This window comes from Medicago sativa, chromosome 7 (assembly GCF_051527215.1).
Source record: "Medicago sativa cultivar Bolivia chromosome 7, Bolivia_mono, whole genome shotgun sequence".
Classification (NCBI taxonomy): Eukaryota; Viridiplantae; Streptophyta; class Magnoliopsida; order Fabales; family Fabaceae; genus Medicago; species Medicago sativa.
The window spans coordinates 50,080,672-50,099,997 of record NC_140755.1 but is presented as its reverse complement, the minus strand read 5'-3'; the positions used below and the strand labels follow the sequence as shown (position 1 = coordinate 50,099,997).

Below are 19,326 nucleotides of genomic sequence, written 5' to 3'. Positions count from 1 at the left end.
ATAAAATGACTTAATTAGTTTACAAACCTCATTAGATTTGGAAGGAGTGATGTCATGTGGTATGGGCATATATACATCTTCCTACAAATCACCATACATGAAAAATGCAGTTGCGATTACGATTTGTTGGAAGCCTATTCAGCAATCCAAACCGAACCACCTACCTGCCATCTTAATAGATGGAGATTAGGTGACTTTATGAAAGAAAAGGCTGTTCAGATAAAAATTCAAAATCTATATTAAATGTTTTAAAGATGATAAACATATTTAAATTGCAATGTTATTGAATCTGATCATCTTGGTATTTAAATTATATTTGAGTGTTATTAATTAGCCACATGTTAAATCATACGAGTATAACATTATGATCATAAAAGCACGAAATGATACATTCAAGAATGCAAGGAAAGAAATTGATCTACAAGCCAATAGGACATTCTCATGCAAAAGAACTCCATGCACGACATTCACGTACATATCAAAGTATAGTATGCCAAGGACAAAAGAACATCTTAAATGTGAATTGTCTTGGAATGTTGCATTTAAAGGATTCAATTATTGTTTAAAGAAGAACTTTCTATGATGGAAGATATTCAACACTTGAGGATGGACAAGCATATGAACCAAAAGGAAATATCGAGTGTTATTTTTAACCAATAGGAAGAAAGCAACACATTAGAAGAAAGGTGAAAGTGGCCTACAATTCCGGCAAAGATTTTGGTAACATATCCAACTTTTTGTCCCATCACTACAAGACAAAGGTACTGCAAAAAAATGTTTACATTGTGTGGAAGATTTAACATTACGTCAAAAGGTACCATTTCCATGGGTTGTGCAAACATACATGCACGTGTGTTTTAAGCAACAAGAGAAATGCTTCAGCTTTAGAAGAAATCGTTCTCTTAAGAATGAGAACAGTTTGATACAAAACACAATTTTTACCTATAAAGCACGAACATTTCTCGGATTAGACGTGTCTCACACGTGTTCGATACCGACACTTATAATTATTACACTGAATTATGTCATTTTTTTCAAATTATTAGCTGTATCGGCATGTCGGTGTCTGTGTCTTGTCCGTATCCGTGCTTCATAAATGTTTACACGTTAAAGAACCAAGGGCCAAGAAAATATTATTATTTAAGTGGAAACGTGAAGACTCTCTCCAATATAAGTAGAAGGTCCTAGCAAGCAAGGACTCAACAATTTTTAAGAGCACACATACGACTTCAAAATCCTCTCAAGGCATAACAAAAGCTCTATTTATAAATTGTACTCAAAATATCAAATACAAAGCTTAAGCAAGCTCTATTTTTCTTTGAGCTTTCAAGCAAGATCGATACATACACTTTAAAAGCATTCAAGCAATTGTAAATGTCTCTCATTCATAGAGATAGAAGTTTATAAAAGCTTGTTCATAAAAACGAGTGGGTGAACCCAAAGTGGTGAAAGAAGACTCTTAGTAAAAGATCTAATATGGTCTAAGAAAAGAAGGAGTTGAGATTAAGTTATAACTCAACTGCCTAACGGAAAATCTCAAGTAATGTTAAAACTTGTGAATTTTGTATTAAATATATAACTTTTTAATAAATAATTGTTGTTTTCAATAAAAAAAATGTTACTTTTATTTCTTTAACATGTATAATATTACACATGTTTGACAAACCCGAGATAAAAAATCTATAAAGTATTTAGTTTTTTTTTATTAGATATATTTCAATTTATCTTAAAGTGTATAATTCTATTACATTTGTTCTAAAATATAAGACCCTATTGAGATATAACTTTGTCTCTTCCAATTGTATCTTTATCTACTCAATTCACATGCAATGTAAATTGAGTACAACGTAAATTTTGAATATGGACAATGTTGTTCCTCGTGAAAAATTGCACCCCCAAAACATCACGAGATAAATTGGTATTTACAATAAGTAATTATTTTATTAACATCCCCAGTGCCGTCCCAACACATTTTGAGGCCTAAAACGGACTATAACATGATGCTTTTTTAATGAGAGAAATTAATATAAATTCATAGGTTTTATAAAAAAAATTACAATAAAAAAGAAAAATAAATATTGCATTATATAAGAGTTAGTGATGTATGTACAACACTTCCAACAGAAAAATAGTGCGCATTGTAAAATTGTATGAGAAAGTGCTGAACCGATGTTGTAAGTATCATAAAGTCTCGCGTCTATCGTCTTTGCTTCATTACAAAGTCGTATAATTCATTTGTTGTGTGACCTTTATTCTAAGTCTAAAATTCGGGGGCCTAAAGCGAGGGCTTGGGTCGCCTTACCCTTGGACCAGCCCTGCACCACCCCCATGTATGGTTAATGGGGGTGGTTTATAAGGGCTGTTCTCAGTTCAGGATATATTCGTTGGATATTTCTTCGCTGTATGTTGCAATGGCCTTTACGCAAAGGAAAAAAGAATGAGAAGACAAAAAAATGTCACAACCTTGATTTTTTTTTCTTCGACCAATAACAAGGTATATTTTTTTTTAAGGAACCAATAACAAGGTATATATTTGAATGTATTTTTTTTTTTGAAGGATATATTTGAATGTATATTAACTGGAATTTAAATTTATGGAATTTAACGGAAATTATCATGTTTTCATGTCAGGAGAATCATGTTTTCATGTCAGGAGAATTCAAGCGGAAACTATGTGGTGTGGAATTATTTTTTTTGAATGATAAATGTTAATATGTTAATTACTATGTTAATTTTTCTCTCTGTCAAGACTTGAACTCTAAACCTACAACTCCTTAATTTTTAGTCTTAGTTTAAACAAGTTGAGCTACCCAATCTCACCACATAAGATTAAATTTGATGTTTATTACACGGATTCAAGGAATACATACACAAATAGTGTAAACTCATCCTTACACGGTCATTCAATAAGAAAATCATATTTTTTTCACATTATATCAATTGAATTTAATTTTTTTGGTAGTGCAATTGAATTTAATTTAAACAACAGGGTAACATTTCCCGTAAGAAACACTATAACATATGAAGAAAAAAAAAAAAAGAGTGTAACATTTTTTTTTTTTATGATTATGAACTTAATATGTTTTTTGACAAGATCATATATATTTTATCTTAAAACTCTCTAAAGAAAACAGTTATTTATATCTAATTTTGTTCTTTTTTGAAAAAGTTATAACAAACATACCCATTATAGATTACATATATGCGAGAATCGGCTCGATGAATTTGTACCTACAGTTGTGTACAGATGATACCCTCACACCAAAGATTATAGATATGCAAGAACCAATCAAATTTAAATGTAAAGCAAATTGAAAACAATTAAATAAAAGTAAATTAATATAATAATATTTTTATTATCATTTCTATATGTCGCCTACAAGAGCCAGTATAAGTTCATATTATATCTAAACAAAATATTACATAGACACCCAACTCTTATTTTACACAGAGAAATAAAGATAAAATAGATAGAAAAGAGGGAAGTAATGATATAATAGGTCAGCGAATATCATCGGTGTTAAATGAGTGTTGATTTTTGTAGGGTGTTCAAATATCATCGGTGTTTATGTCTTCACATTATTGCGACAACAGCAATTATCTTCTTTTATACAATCGCCACCTCTTGCAAAGCCTTGTGCGATGCACATTTTATGGCAGACTCCTTGTCCTCCGTTTCCACATTTTGTTTCTTTTTCTCCACAACTATATCCTGCAGGATCTTGATTTGCTGCAATCAAAAGAAAATAAAATCCATGTGGTTAAGGGAGGGCATGCTTCATTAAAATTTTTATACAATTTCATAAGATTGCTAGTATATGGTTTTAACAAAATTAAATAAATCATCATTGATCTTAGAAATAGATGCATGTCATAGCCATTTTTTTTGTAATTGGTTGGCTAAGAAAATTATATATCGAAAAGAAAGGTAAAAATATAAAACAAACATTATTTCATTACCTGCTGCAACCGAAACTAAAGCAATGCAAACAATGCAGAAAAGAAAAAGCTGGTTATAACGAGAAGCCATTGTATACTATTTCACCTTATATTTTCTTTTTTCAAGATTGATGACTTACATGTTCATTATATAGTTGAAGAGAGATGCTATTTATAGAGAAACTATATTTATTTATTTTTTTGACAAAATAAAGATACTAATTATAACGAGAATTCATTGTTTAAGAATGAATTATGAACATTGGATTTGAAACTTAACGGAAAATATGGCTAGTGGAAATAAAAATGGACAATGCTAAGTATAGCGAACAAAATCATCCCGAAACCTTCAAGAATGCAGCTCATTGGCTAATTAACTCCACCACAGGTTGTATTCCGCTAATTCAGGAGTTAAATCAAAAAAACTGTTTTGCTATTCCTCTTTTTATTTTTAAAAATTGTTTAAGATATTAAAATATAGAGCAATGCTATATCTCTAGAAAAATAACATCAATAATTCTTCAAGAATAAAGAGTAGTCAATCACAATGCAATATTTGCCACAATTCAAGGAGGTGTGGCTGAAAAATAGGAAGTGGACAAATAAATCATCCAATTAAAATTTGCCAACTGTGTCTTATAAAATTCTTGAAGCTATTTTTCTTGAGAAGTAGCATTTTCCTAAAATAAAATGCTGACATTCTAAAAAAGCTGTACGCTTTGTGGTTCGTGAAATTCTGCGAAAAATAATTTTGTTGGATAGCAGCGCCCAAATGGACAATGCTAAGTATAGCGAACAAAATCATCCCAAAACTTCCGTTCATAAATATAAGATCCTTTTACAAAATTAGTGTTCTTTTTTTTTATAATCAACTTCACAAATCAAAGGTTCAATAATTAACTTTTCATAATCCTTAAAATAAAATAAAAAACCTTTCATAAAATTATCCATGATTGAATGAAAAAATAGACAAGATCAATAATTTCTCTCTCTTAATAATTGTTATTTTATAAATGTAGTACAAGGTTGTTAATCATTGGTCATTCTTAGGGACCTCTAAATTATCAATACCATATAACAAGAACAATAATAAAAATATAAATTGGGTGGATTTTGTTTGTAGAACAGGAAAACAATATGCAATTGACAATATCCTTGAAATTTGTTGAGAAGTGTTTTGAAAACTTTGTTGCCTCCTTAAAGCCCCCCCTCAAAGTTAAGTATTTATTGGTGAAGCCGAAGACTCAAGAGGATTACTGTGCACTTTTTACCCTTCCCGACGAGGTGACGAAGGAAGAAAGGTTAGCCTCTAATGGTGTCGGCTCTTCTTTCGGGCAAGTTGGTATGAGGGCTTGCATAGGTCAGTTTCCAAAGTATTGGTCGGAGGACCATTCTTTCGTCCTTCCAAGTACTTACACTTTTAAACATGGTGACTGATAACCGAAAAAATAGTTGGTTATTTAATAATTTTGAACTAGTAATGCTTGTTATGGATGTTTGATGAAACATGATGAGGATTAGAACTAGAGATCGGGAAGCTGCAACATGGATTAGGATGCTTCGTTGAGGATATGAAAAGATGCAGTACCATGGATAGCTAGTCATGTCGTACAAATAGTACGAACTTAGGGGACCACTTTTGGCCTTTGCTTGATATGAGTTGGCCAATTTGAAGTGACTGTCCTTGTACTATGAAAGGACAACCACATGTTAGTGCCAAGGGTCTGAAATTTTGATAGTGATTTGAGAGGCCAAGTTCCAACTAGGGTTAGAAACTTTATAGTTCTCACTACATCCCATCTTCTCCGTTGATGAGCATGAGGGCTAGTTTTTAGTTAATTATAGTTAGGATTTACTTGGTGATGCTTTTAGCTCACCAATTTCATTCAAGGATTGTAATCTTGTATTGGCTCTATTTATCTATCAATTTAGCATTTCATGTTTTCATTTTGTTTTACTTCATCTTTGCCTTTGTGGTTCATCTCACTATCAGCTAAATCCCTTTTTGTGGCTTAGACATAGCGAGGTTATTATATTCTTTGCTTAAGATTTATAAAGCTATAACTTCGCGCTTCTTTCAAACAAACTGATTTAACTCAAAATCTTTGAAAGTAAAACTTGATCTCTTTTGTTTTCAAAACTATATTTCCCTGAGACTGATAGGGTATTGGAATGGAACATTTTTTTTTATATGAGTTAGTCCATATGCATCGAGAGCTGAAGGGATCAAGAGAGACTAATTTGCACGAGCACTAGATCTTGGAAGAGCTTTTTAAGCGCTGAGATCTAACTATGACTCTTATCAGTGGGAAATGTTGATGACCTAACCTAGCAATGTTACATGTTAAGATTATGTGATTGTACTCCGAACGGTAGTCTTCACGTGCTTAACATGAAGGATGTGTGCACAACACTCCATGTAGCCACCGCGTTGCTAGGAAGCTATAAAAAGCTAGAATTCTGTTGATCGTAGTAAAGCCCTGTCATAATTGAAGCTTTGTTTAAACCACACTTTTACCTTTGAGAATTTCTAAGTCTTTTTAACTGTTTTCCCAGACCTTTAACTTTTATTTTATTGTTGTGACAAAGGATTTATTTTATTTTCTTGCAAAAAAGTTTTCTACTGGAAAGCTATAGAGTTATATCTCCCTAGTCCTTATGGCATCGATATCTTTTTATACTATAACTTGGACAGTGTATACTTGCATTAAGTCTCTCCATCTGAAAATACTCATAGTTTTTTAGGAGACACCAATTTTTTGCGTTGTTGCTGAGGGCTGCAAGGTTTTATATTTTTGGATAGTTTTCATTAGGTAGTTACTTTGTTTGTTTGTTTTTGTTAACTTGTATTTTGGTGAGTGTTTAGCAGGTGTGTCATGAATGCTCAAGTCATAATCCTCACCAGATATTGATCTTGATACTGAAATAGAAAGGACTTTCAGGAAAAGGAAGCAGTTTTTCAAATCTAAGACGAATCTGAATCTAAATGAGCTAGATCCCAACTTTGTACAGAGCTACAACTTCAACAAGTTTATCTCAGAGGAGGAAACTTTCGTCAACATGGCTAAAAACAGCATTATTGACATGGAGAATGACAAGGATAGGTTCATCAGGGAGTATGCAGTGTTTAATCCAAATACCCTTCATCCTAGCACAATGACGCCAAAAGTTACCACTGCTTAGTTTAAATTCAAGCATATGATGTTCCAGATGCTACAAACCATTGGCCAATTCTCATGAACAATCACAGATGATCCTCATCTACATTTGAAGTAGTTCGTTGAAATAGCAAAAAATGATGCTTTCACGCTCAGGCTGTTCTTTTACTCTCTTACTGGTAGAGCCAAATCATGGTTGAACTCTTTGGAGCCTAACTCTGTCACCATATGGAGAAAACTTGATTAGAATTTCTTTGTCAAATACTTTCTTCTAGTCCTTAATGTAAGAAAGAGGGATGATATTACATTTTTTTAAGCAGACTAATGAAGAAACTCTTTTTGAAGCTTAGGAAAGGTTTAACGAATTATTGATAAGGTGTCCTCATCGTGGGATACTTGTGTACATCCAAATGGAAACCTTTTATAATGGGCTTGTTTCTTCAACAAGACTTATACTAGATGCCTCTTCATGGTGTGCATTGTTGAGCAAGTCCTACCAAGAATGTTATGATATGTTATAATCTATAGTTGCTTATAGCTACCAGTAGCCAACTGATTGCATGCAAGTGCAGTGCAAAGCTATAGCCCCTGCCTCAACAGAGAAGAAAACACAAGGTCCTTTTAATGTGTCTGAAGCTACAACTTTCACTTCTCAGAAGGTTCAGCTGACATACTATGTCAAGAAGTTAGTAACCAAAGATGCAACATCAAAAGATGAAGAAGTGGCGTCATAATCAATTATTGTTGTTCCAAAAACAACCAAGACTATCAATTATGTTTATTGTGGGGGAAGGCATGTGTATGAAGAATTCCATGGGAACCCAATGTCTGTTAATTATGTTGGAAGTCGGCGAAACAGGGCATACAACCCATATTGCAACACTTACAATCGTAGATGGGCGGACCACCGTAATTTCTTATGGGGTGGTTAGAAGAAGAATGCTCAAACATCCAAGCCAAATCCACTAGCAAAGAGTGCTTCTCAAGAAAGGAAGGAAAATATGTTCAAAGAATTCTTCACCAAAAATGAGACCACTAGCCCAAAAACTCCATGAGCCTTAGTTTCTATAGTTGCATCTCAGAACTCTATGGATAATCAGTTACGAAAAATCCACAAAGTTGTATCTAAAAGACCTGCTAGTCTTCTACCTAGTCAATGTGAGGAGAAAACTACTAAGGATAAGAAAAATCAGCAAGTCAATGCAATTACGCTTAAAAGTAGCAAGGATATTGATAGTGCTGAGAAGCAAAGGGAGCTAGATGAAATCATAAGCCCACAACCAGAGAAGAAGATTTTAGTTCATAAGAGGAGATGCAGACCATTACAACTCCTAATGCAGAAGAAGTATAAATAGAAACAACTTTATCTCTTAAGCCAAAATAAGCAGAGATGCAGACTGTTGCATCTCCAACATCAAAGGAGAAACCAACCAGTACTAAATCTACAGCTCCAGACTTCAGCAAGTACATAATTGATCCACCTTATCCTCAAAGGTTGGTTAAAGTTTCAATGGATAAACACTATGAGAAGTTTCTGGAAGTCTTAAACTAACTCCATGAAAATCCTGGCACACAGCCAAGATGTTATGTACGATGTCCTGACAAGTGGGATGTTAAGAATGATGTCAAAACTTTGTAATAACATTGTTAACAAACAATAATAGAGGTACAAAAAGTAAAGAGACACAAGATGTTTGTTAACCCAATTCGGTGCAACTTCACCAACATCTGGGGGATATCAATCCATGAAGGAAATTCACTATAGTAGTATAAATTCAAAGAATACATAAAGCTTTCACCAGCCTACTAACTTCTCACTTAACCACTACCCGTGTAATTTCTACCTAGGACTCTCTCCAGTCCTAGATATGAGAGATCCCCCTCCCACTTCTTCTTAATCACAACCTAGTGATCGTCCTTAAAATACTAACAAATATGGAGACACTCTCCTAGACAATGAATAAACTCGTGCTTACAAGCATTGAGAGATTCAGAGTTTTACAACTCAATAACAAAGACCAACTCTAATATCAAAGTGATATAAGAGTGGCTCACAAATAACAAAGATATACTAAAACCCTAAAAGACTCTTTTGTAAATTACGGCTTCAGTGCTCAATTAGGTTTTCTGTCTTCCTTTATATAGCTTGCTTGCTGAATGGGCTTGATGCACAATCGGGCTAAACAATCAGCTGGATCACGAGATTTCAGCACAAGTATTTTGAAGCATATCAGATATTTCCTTAAATGTTGCAACAACATTCTTCAGAAACAAGCTAAGCCTAAACTGCCTATCTCTGCTTTTAGAAACACGCTTTCTTGGTCAACTTTTCACGTGAAACAAATCTTTAGATAATATATGAGAATCTTCAGGTTTAAAACGAATCTTCAAGTAAGCAGAACAAGGCACACCATGATGTCGTACTAACATGTTAAGACATTGTGTCTGACATCTTGCTAGAACTAATGTTTTAACAAAATGCAGCCAATACATGTCTAAAAACCTAACAATCTCCCCCTTTGGCAAATTTTGGCTAAAACAATCTTTGCATAATAAACAAAAGAGTGAGAGATCATATGGTCATACCTTCTTTCATTTTAACATAAAGATTCAGCTCGAAAGAAGATAACAGAATAACTTCAACATTATTTAAAAAGAATCTATTTAAAAATAATGCACAGATGGACATGTTGAGACATCATCCAGCACATCAGAGGCGTTTGCAGCATCGGATTACATATAGAACCCAGCCTCACAGAAAAAGTCAGAGAAATAAACTCCACAGAGAGAAATAAACTCTCATCAATTTATCAGCCTAGGGAGAAATAAACTCTCGCGTATAATGCATCAGTGAAAAAATAAAATTTTCATATCCTCAAAATTTCAGGGCTTCTAGTAAGACATATGTTCACCAGAACGCACACACCCACATGCATTTTAATCAAGCACATAGTAGCATTAAATCTATTATATATATATATATATATATATATATATATATATATATATATATAAGCAGGCTAGTAACAGATAAAACTCCCCCTCAATGGTAGATCAGAAAAGAAAAAATTATGCTCCCCCTCAGTCAATGCTTCTTTAGCAACATGCATAATGATAATCTACCATAACATATGAGCTTAACATACCATAAGAGCTACTCCCCCTCAGTTATAACACTCATGCATATCAGAAACATGTCAGAACAACATGCATAACATCTAAATACCACTCCCCCTTTTTAGCCATAAATTCTCACAAACTACCATGCATAAGTAAAATAACTAAAGTAGCAGAATGTTAAAGTGCAGAACATAAAGTAGCAGGACAGATAGTGTAGTTATTACAGACCATGCACATATAGTAGTGCTCAAAAATTCAGGGCATCACCCACAAATATCACAAAGCAAGATAAAATACAAGCATATTAAAATAAATAAGCCATATTAGATTTCTAGACTGCCATATGTATCCTCATTATCCTCCCCACCGGCATCCTTATTGTCAGCAACTATATTATCTTGTTCTGATAGACTCAGGATCATTTTGTCCACACTAGCTTTCCTTTCAGTGTTGGCCCTAATAGTTTCTTCTAGGGTTTTGGACATCCCTTTAAGCTCAAGAAGGATACCTTCCTTAGTAGTTGAGCTAGTAGCTTCCTGTCCAGATGCTAGAACAATGTCTGGGACATGTGTCCTTGCAAACAGCTTATAATGCAAGGTAAGAGGAGATTCCCTCTTGCTAGCAACATCAGTACTTACCAGAATTCTAGGATGTTGATTCAAAATAATAGCACAAATGAGTGAAGGAAAGGCAATGGGCATCTTTACAGCAAAGGATTGAGCATGTTTCAGAGTTTGCTCAGACACATAGGAGCCAAAGTTAAAGTCAGATTTTGTTCTTATAATGTAAATAAATTTTCCCAAACCTGTGGCAATAGTAGAAATATGATTGGTTAGCACCCAGTTTGCAGCTCCTACCTTATGGAGAACAGCATACTTCACGCTCAACATGCTTGAGGACAGCTTACCCTTGATAGGCAATTTCTTGACTTGATTTGATGTGATTTCCTTGCAAATATCATTATCAGTTACTGATGACAGTACGTCATTACTAGTTTTTTAGTCATATTTGTGTCCTTTTTGTAATGTTTAGAGAGTCAACTGCTTGTAATTCATGGGGAAATCAGATTAAAATAGGAACAAAAGCCCAAAGGAAGAAATTGAGAAAAAGAGGAAAAAATGTGAAGAATCATGCCACGTTTGCTCTAATCGTGGCACGTTGCAAGGATGTGGAATCCACTGATACGTTCTGGAAATTTCGTGGCACGATGAACCACGAAACGTGCCACGATGGTTAAATATAGTTGCTGCCACGTATGAATTAATTATGATTGACACATGAACAAGTGTTTTTGGGTGGTGTGAATAGAAGGTATGAGAAAAAAGAGAAGTGGGCTTAAGCAAAGAAAAGGAAAACGTAACATGTCATGGTAACTTGGAAAGAAAGAAAAGCAGCTAGGTCACAAGCTATATAAATATAAGAAGCTAGCCGCAAGAGGATTGGATTCACGCTGGTGACAAAGTGATTCACGAATCATGGTTTTGGAAATATAGAAGCCGCATGCATTGATGAAGTAGTTTTTGCATCAAACAAGATAAGTATTTGTGTATCGTCTCCACAGGGAATAGTGCGTTATCAATGACAGTTTAACATCGATTATCATTCAAAGTATTAAGAGTACTTGTTTGTTTGAATTGAAATGTATCTAGCTAAAGTAATTGCAAAAAGTAAAAGTTGAGATAAATAAGGATTGAAACTTGTTAGGAGTAGCGTTCCTTAACCAAGCGTCACACGTAACCTAATTGATCCATATGAATTCTAGCTTCATAAGCAACATTATCACAATCAATTCTAAACTATCCTTCGTGTCCAAAGTGATATAATTATTTCTAAGTTATCGTTTAAACATTCGTGTCCAAATTCCTTAAACGATAACAAAGTCGATCGGATAACCTAATCGACCGTGTCCAGCCTGGTTAAGTTATACGAAAGCATTTAGCTCTTGATTATGGTGATTATCGCAAGATTAACAAAGATGTCAAGTAAGTTAACCTAAGATATATTGCTATTCTAGCTCAAGATTCAAGAGTTTGTGTCCAAATCATCTTTGAATCTCATTGAAAGCATTAACACAAGAATAACAACAATATTGAATATAAATTGCTAGAATCATATTTTGCAAAATCAAAAGATTACATGTTAAGCAAAGATCAAGTACCTCTCATCCCAACAAAGGGGATTTAGCTACTCATCATCATGGAAGCCATGCAAGGATGGATTGAAAAGGAAGGATTCATTACACTTGTGATGTCTCAACAAAGTATTAAGATCCAACTTCCAAAACCAATCTTACTCAATGAAGAACTACCTTACTTCTCTCTATGAAAATATCTAAACTAAAACCTAAGAGAAGCTAAGAAAATATCAAGCTAAGATATGACAAGATATTTACAAAGAATAGCAAGTGGGCTATTTATAGAATTCCCACTATGCTTGAGCTCGCCTCGCGAGCAGCATTACTCGCCATGGCGAGTTCTGATTCATCCACCATTAAGATTCTGCCACGTCACCCTGGGAGGGTCAAACCGCCCTTACTCGCAACGGCGAGTAGCTCTGCTCGCCTCGCGAGCAAGGGGGTGCTCACGGCCTTTTGGCTTTGTTTTGAAGCTCGCCACTGCGAGCTGCTGTGCTCGCCTCGCGAGCAGTGTAGTACCTGCGGCCTTTTGCACTTTTCTTGGCTTTTTCATGCTTGCTTAGTGTCTTGAGGTTAAATCCTGCACAATTGGGTAAAGTAAGGCAATTAAAGCGTAATAAGGCAATTATCGCTTTTATCTCGGCTTTTCCTTAAATTTCTTGCAAAACAAATAACAAAAGTGCTTAAATATAACATGAAAATATCACTTCCTAGCACTTATCAAACTCTCCCCAACTTAACTCTTTGTTTGTCCTCAAACAAAAGATTGAAAATCAAACAAGTTAATAGAACAAGACACAAGTACAAAAGGTTTTGAAAACTTTCTCAGATAATGATTCAAAATGAATGTGCGTGCAAGGCTAAGTTTCCAATTAATTTAGAATTCTACGACTAATATGAGATGAGTCCTATGTACAAAGCTCATGCCAAATAGTTCAAAACAATAATACATATATTCACGAACCACACCTAACACACTTCTTTGAAAGTAGATAAACAATTGAAAACAAACAAATGAGGGTTATGAACACACATCCGGAAATCAAGTTAACATTCCAATCAAGTTATGTGTCCATCCAAATATCATTTCAAAAGGCATAAAGAACATGGATCAAAAGGTCTTTGAGGGTTATAACTTGGCTTGGCTACAAAAGAAATGTCATATGTGGGGCAATTGAAATCAAAAAGCCTAATAATCAGGAACATTCCTTGTATCAACCATTAAATTTCACAACCTTTCCTACCAATCATTACAAACCCTTGGTGCTTAAACATGAAGCACTTTGATCTTGACAACTTATTTTCTTTTTGGATTTTTCTTTCTTTTTCTCTTTTTCTTTTTCTTTTCATGTACACATTGTTTTTCTTTTATTTTTGTATTTACAACAACATGTTGTCTTGATCAAAGATAAAATTACACCATTGTACTTGACAAAAGATTTACATCTACCTTCTCTCCCCAACTTGAATCAACAAATACCCTAATTGAATGTTCCTCTACTCTAAGGCAAAAGGGACAAATAACATTGAAATTTTAGGGTTCAACAATTAAAAACATATCAGAGTCCTAAAGTGCGTCAAAGATGAACTGAATTTTGAAAAATTTAAAGGCAACTTCATCAAGCATTGTGCTTATGAATTGACAGTTCATAATTGATGACTCCGATTCATTTGGCTCAAATGGGTTAGCAAGTACTCGCTCTTCTCACAAGGTAGGCTATTTGTGGTCAAGTAAGTTTCACTTATAAACAAAAAATGTGCCTTGATCACTTCCATGCCTTCACACAATTTAAAACAATTATTTGATTTAACATAAAACAACTGAGTTAAACAATGAATACCGGTCTCCTTGCATATGTACAAACATTTGAGGTTTCCTCACTTTAGGCTAGTACTACGTGGTTCACAAACAAATAAATTATTGTAAAGAACTAAATGAAATGAAATTTGCACAAAGTACTCGTTCCATATTAGAGTAAAAACCTAGAAAAACTGGAAACTTGTACCTTGGCTTTGCGCTTTTAATCATAACTATGAATCAATATCAAGCATCTGAGAATTGAAATTTAAGCTTTGGCTATTAAAACCAAAAGGGTACTTGATCATACAAAAAAAAAAAAAAATATATATATATACTAAACATGAATTTAACTAATCATAATACAAAATAAACAATACTAAGATAAATAAAAACATCACAATACTAATTAAATTAATTGTGCCAACGAAACACAATACAACAAAACACAAAACGATTGTACTAATACAAAAATAAACTGAGTCATTAGTGCTAAATCAAAACACAAAAGAAGTAACATTGTTCAAAAAGTATCAAAAGAGAAAGCAAATGAAATATAAGGAAGACAGCAAGAAATGAATGAAAGCTTGATAAAATCACTCTATGAAGAACTGGCTTTCAAGACTTTTCCTCCTCCTTAAGATTGCATATCATCATCCGAGCCATCGTGAGAAGATGTAGCACTCGGTACATTTGCTGGATCATCTCTATCATCATCCTCATCACCACCTACATTTTCTCCCATGGTTGCATTCTCATGCCCTGCAAAGTCTCCAACCCCTCCATATGGACCTGGCATGCCCTCAGGCCAATTAACATAGTTCTGAAAAGCCTGTGGTGTCATGAACTGATCCATCACCTCCTGTGGGTAGCCTACTTGCTGCTGCATGACATACTGAGATTGTTGGAAGTAGGTGTTTGCACGGTTTTGGGCTGTCAGCATATTCCAAGTGTGCATATTGCTTTGATGTTGCCACTGAACGTAGCTAGCAAAATCAAAGGCAGCAGTGGGTTGGAATGGCATGGGTTCTTCCTGTGGAGGCGGTGCCTGTGAAGATGAAGCTTGCTTCCCCTTACCTTTATCTTTCTTAGATTCACCCATGATGAAACGGGTGATGAAAATATCATTGATGGGGTTGCGAATTTTCTCATGAACGGCAGAAGGAAGCTTCATACCGGTATCCTTAATGAGTCCCATGATGAGACCGGGGAAGAATAGGCGGGCTGCTGGCTCACCCTTCCCTTGTAAAGCGACTTTCCTCAACTCCCAAGCAATGGTTCGAGCTATATCCACGGGTTTGCCCTTAAGAATGTAGTAGATAAGAGGGCACACTTCCACAACACAATCGGACATGTGGCTACTTGGCATGACATTGTAGAGGATAAACTTTTGGATTATTTTGGCCGGGTTAGTCATGAATTTGTATTGGCAGCGGTGTTCTCTCCCGGCTTCACTCTTGTCATAGTTGAAACCCTCAAGAAAAAGAAATCGTTTGATTTCTTCATGAGTTTCATCAACCTTAAAGTGCCCCAAGTTTTGTTTGGTGTGAAATTCATCATACTCATGGTCATGGGTTAGTTCGAAGGGATTGCCAAGGTATTTGTTGATGGCTGCCCTATCAAATTTAATGGTGTGACCCCGGACAACCGTCTCATATGGAAAGATATCAGTGAGGGGGTTTTCTGGAAGAGCATTGGCGTAAAACTCACGCACAAGCTCAGCATTTAGGTTGGTCATGGGGTTACAAAGCATATCCCACCCTTGATCTTTTAAAAGTTTAGCAATTTCCCCGTAAGGTCCGTTAGGGCTTATGTTAAACACTCTCTCAGCCCACATGTTTTGGTCGAGTAACTCGACGTACCTATCCTGACGGTAACGGGTTTTAAATCTGGATGAGTCGAAGTTTTGGTTTCTAGAGGGTTGGGGTGCAGAGGTTTCACCCTTCTTTCTCTTTTGAGGATTCTTAGGAGCCATACCTGCAAAACAGCCAGGAAATCCATACACAATACAATATAACAGTTAAATATCAGTATGGAAACAAATCAGCATAACTGGCATCACTAAGAATGGAAACCAGAACAAAAATTTTCAAGTTCTGAAGCTACTCGCCTCGCGAGCAGCTCTACTCGCCATGGCGAGTAAACAGAAAAAATCTGGGTTTAAGAAGAACACTCGCCTCGCGAGTGATGAAGCTCGCCACGGCGAGCGACCCAGATATTGGCCAAAATCGAATTTTTATAACAGTGGTTCAGTTTCAAAAGGTATCCTAACCCTAAATAAAGCAATTGCGCCCCTTTTAGTGACCTAAATATGAACTGAATCATGCCTTTGCTTTATAATTTAATTTTATGCCACAAAACCCTAATTTTTATTTTCAAAAATTTACAAAAAGGGTTAATCAAAAGATGTGGCTAAGAAAGAAAAGCAATACAAAATTGTACATGATTCTGTTTTCTCTTAGGCATATGGGTTCTAAATCAGAACAACAGTTTCAACAAAAATCAATCTTCTAATCCTAGGGTTTACATGAATTCGAAATTGAAAAATAGAAGTTGAAGAAACAAACCTGTGGGAAGATTAAACTGATGCAATTGCAAAATAAAGAGAAAAGATTTGGATACTTTGAAGATTTAGGGTTAGTGATGAAAAATAGAGAGAAGAATGTGAAAAATTTTGATGAGAGAGAGTGTAAAACGAAAATGATAAGGGAAAGGATAATGATGGGTGGTTAAGGAAAATAATGGGGGAGTTAATGTGAGTTAGTGGTCTTGGGATACGTAACTGACCAAAACTGCACTTACTCGCCTCGCGAGCAATTCTACTCGCAGTGGCGAGTGATTTGGTCTTTGACCATGTTGACTACCAGCTTGCTCGCAGTGGCGAGCAGTTTTACTCGCCTCGCGAGTGGTGACAATTTTGAATTTTTGGCTCCTGCTTTGGATGTTTTGATACATGCACATGACCCTAATAACTAAAATGCCGTAAAACAATAAATAAACTTACAAAGTTGGGTTGCCTCCCAACTAGCGCTTGTTTAACGTCGTTAGCTCGACGCCTTTTCCGTTAGGGTGGCCAAAATGAGACGGATAGCACATCAGCTTTCGAAACCCTACGCTTTGGGAGGAATTCCATGAACTTTAAGTACAGATGATGAGGAGTCCATGACCTCCTTAACTTTGATTTGAACAAGGCACAAATTTCATCAACGACTCGATCGATTTCTACCTTGTTCACCTTCTTTCCCCTTACTTCCATTAAATCTTCCTTGATTAGTAACCGTTCCTTTTTCTCAACCACCATTGCTTCTTCAATATCAACGGTTGTAACTTCCTCATTTTGAACAACAACTTCTTCAACAATCTCTCCGACTCTCTCAAACATGTTTGGATTTTTTTCTTGTTCTCCAAGAGTGGATTGATTGTTGGCTTGGTTATCCATGATTTGTGCTTGAATCAACTCAATTTGAAGTGATAAAGTCTTCAATCTTTGGTTGGTATCTTGCATGTTTATCATGGATTGTCGCATGAAGATGTTCAAAGTATCTTCAATCACCTTGTATCTCTCATCTTCATAAGAATGTTGCTGATACTGTAGATAGGATTCATACTCGGGTGGAGTATAGAAATTGAAGTAACCATGATCAGCCATGATTTTGGCTAGGTAGTGATCCTAAAATGGAAACAACTAACAAGAAACTTTTCTTTGTTTATCAACAAGGGGTTAGCACAAACAACGATCAAATAAAGAAAACTATTTACGGATTATATACAAATACTCAAAACGATAAATCAATCGTTCTATCTATGATAACTAAACACCATTCCCCGGCAGCGGCGCCATTTTGATGAAGTAATTTTTGCATCAAACAAGATAAGTATTTGTGTATCGTCTCCACAGGGAATAGTGCGTTATCAATGACAGTTTAACATCGATTATCATTCAAAGTATTAAGAGTACTTGTTTGTTTGAATTGAAATGTATCTAGCTAAACTAATTGCAAAAAGTAAAAGTTGAGATAAATAAGGATTGAAACTTGTTAGGAGTAGCGTTCCTTAACCAAGCGTCACACGTAACCTAATTGATCCATATGAATTCTAGCTTCATAAGCAACATTATCACAATCAATTCTAAACTATCCTTCGTGTCCAAAGTGATATAATTATTTCTAAGTTATCGTTTAAACATTCGTGTCCAAATTCCTTAAACGATAACAAAGTCGATCGGATAACCTAATCGACCGTGTCCAGCCTGGTTAAGTTATACGAAAGCATTTAGCTCTTGATTATGGTGATTATCGCAAGATTAACAAAGATGTCAAGTAAGTTAACCTAAGATATATTGCTATTCTAGCTCAAGATTCAAGAGTTTGTGTCCAAATCATCTTTGAATCTCATTGAAAGCATTAACACAAGAATAACAACAATATTGAATATAAATTGCTAGAATCATATTTTGCAAAATCAAAAGATTACATGTTAAGCAAAGATCAAGTACCTCTCATCCCAACAAAGGGGATTTAGCTACTCATCATCATGGAAGCCATGCAAGGATGGATTGAAATGGAAGGATTCATTACACTTGTGATGTCTCAACAAAGTATTAAGATCCAACTTCCAAAACCAATCTTACTCAATGAAGAACTACCTTACTTCTCTCTATGAAAATATCTAAACTAAAACCTAAGAGAAGCTAAGAAAATATCAAGCTAAGATATGACAAGATATTTACAAAGAATAGCAAGTGGGCTATTTATAGAATTCCCACTATGCTTGAGCTCGCCTCGCGAGCAGCATTACTCGCCATGGCGAGTTCTGATTCATCCACCATTAAGATTCTGCCACGTCACCCTGGGAGGGTCAAACCGCCCTTACTCGCAACGGCGAGTAGCTCTGCTCGCCTCGCGAGCTAGGGGGTGCTCACGGCCTTTTGGCTTTGTTTTGAAGCTCGCCACTGCGAGCTGCTGTGCTCGCCTCGCGAGCAGTGTAGTACCTGCGGCCTTTTGCACTTTTCTTGGCTTTTTCATGCTTGCTTAGTGTCTTGAGGTTAAATCCTGCACAATTGGGTAAAGTAAGGCAATTAAAGCGTAATAAGGCAATTATCGCTTTTATCTCGGCTTTTCCTTAAATTTCTTGCAAAACAAATAACAAAAGTGCTTAAAATATAACATGAAAATATC

General features: G+C 35.3%; 1 protein-coding gene, 1 long non-coding RNA gene and 1 other non-coding gene across 3 annotated transcripts; all 3 read right to left on the bottom strand.

Annotated features, from left to right (window-relative positions):
- Positions 1 to 3,326: 3,326 nt before the first annotated feature.
- LOC146906471 (uncharacterized) lies at positions 3,327 to 4,099 on the bottom strand. The gene is made up of 2 exons (XR_015017836.1): positions 3,961 to 4,099; positions 3,327 to 3,730 (listed from the first exon to the last, which is right to left on the bottom strand). It is a non-coding gene; the product is annotated as an uncharacterized LOC146906471 (long non-coding RNA).
- A 3,284-nt stretch (positions 4,100 to 7,383) lies between these two features.
- Positions 7,384 to 7,491, bottom strand: LOC146906470 (small nucleolar RNA R71). The gene has a single exon (XR_015020909.1). It is a non-coding gene; the product is annotated as a small nucleolar RNA R71 (small nucleolar RNA).
- Positions 7,492 to 14,617: 7,126 nt separating this feature from the next.
- Positions 14,618 to 16,124, bottom strand: LOC146906469 (uncharacterized). Its single transcript, XM_085728837.1, has one exon. It carries the CDS (start codon positions 16,122 to 16,124, stop codon positions 14,787 to 14,789), a length of 1,338 nt encoding a protein of 445 aa, XP_085584963.1. The 3' UTR covers positions 14,618 to 14,786.
- Positions 16,125 to 19,326: the final 3,202 nt, after the last annotated feature.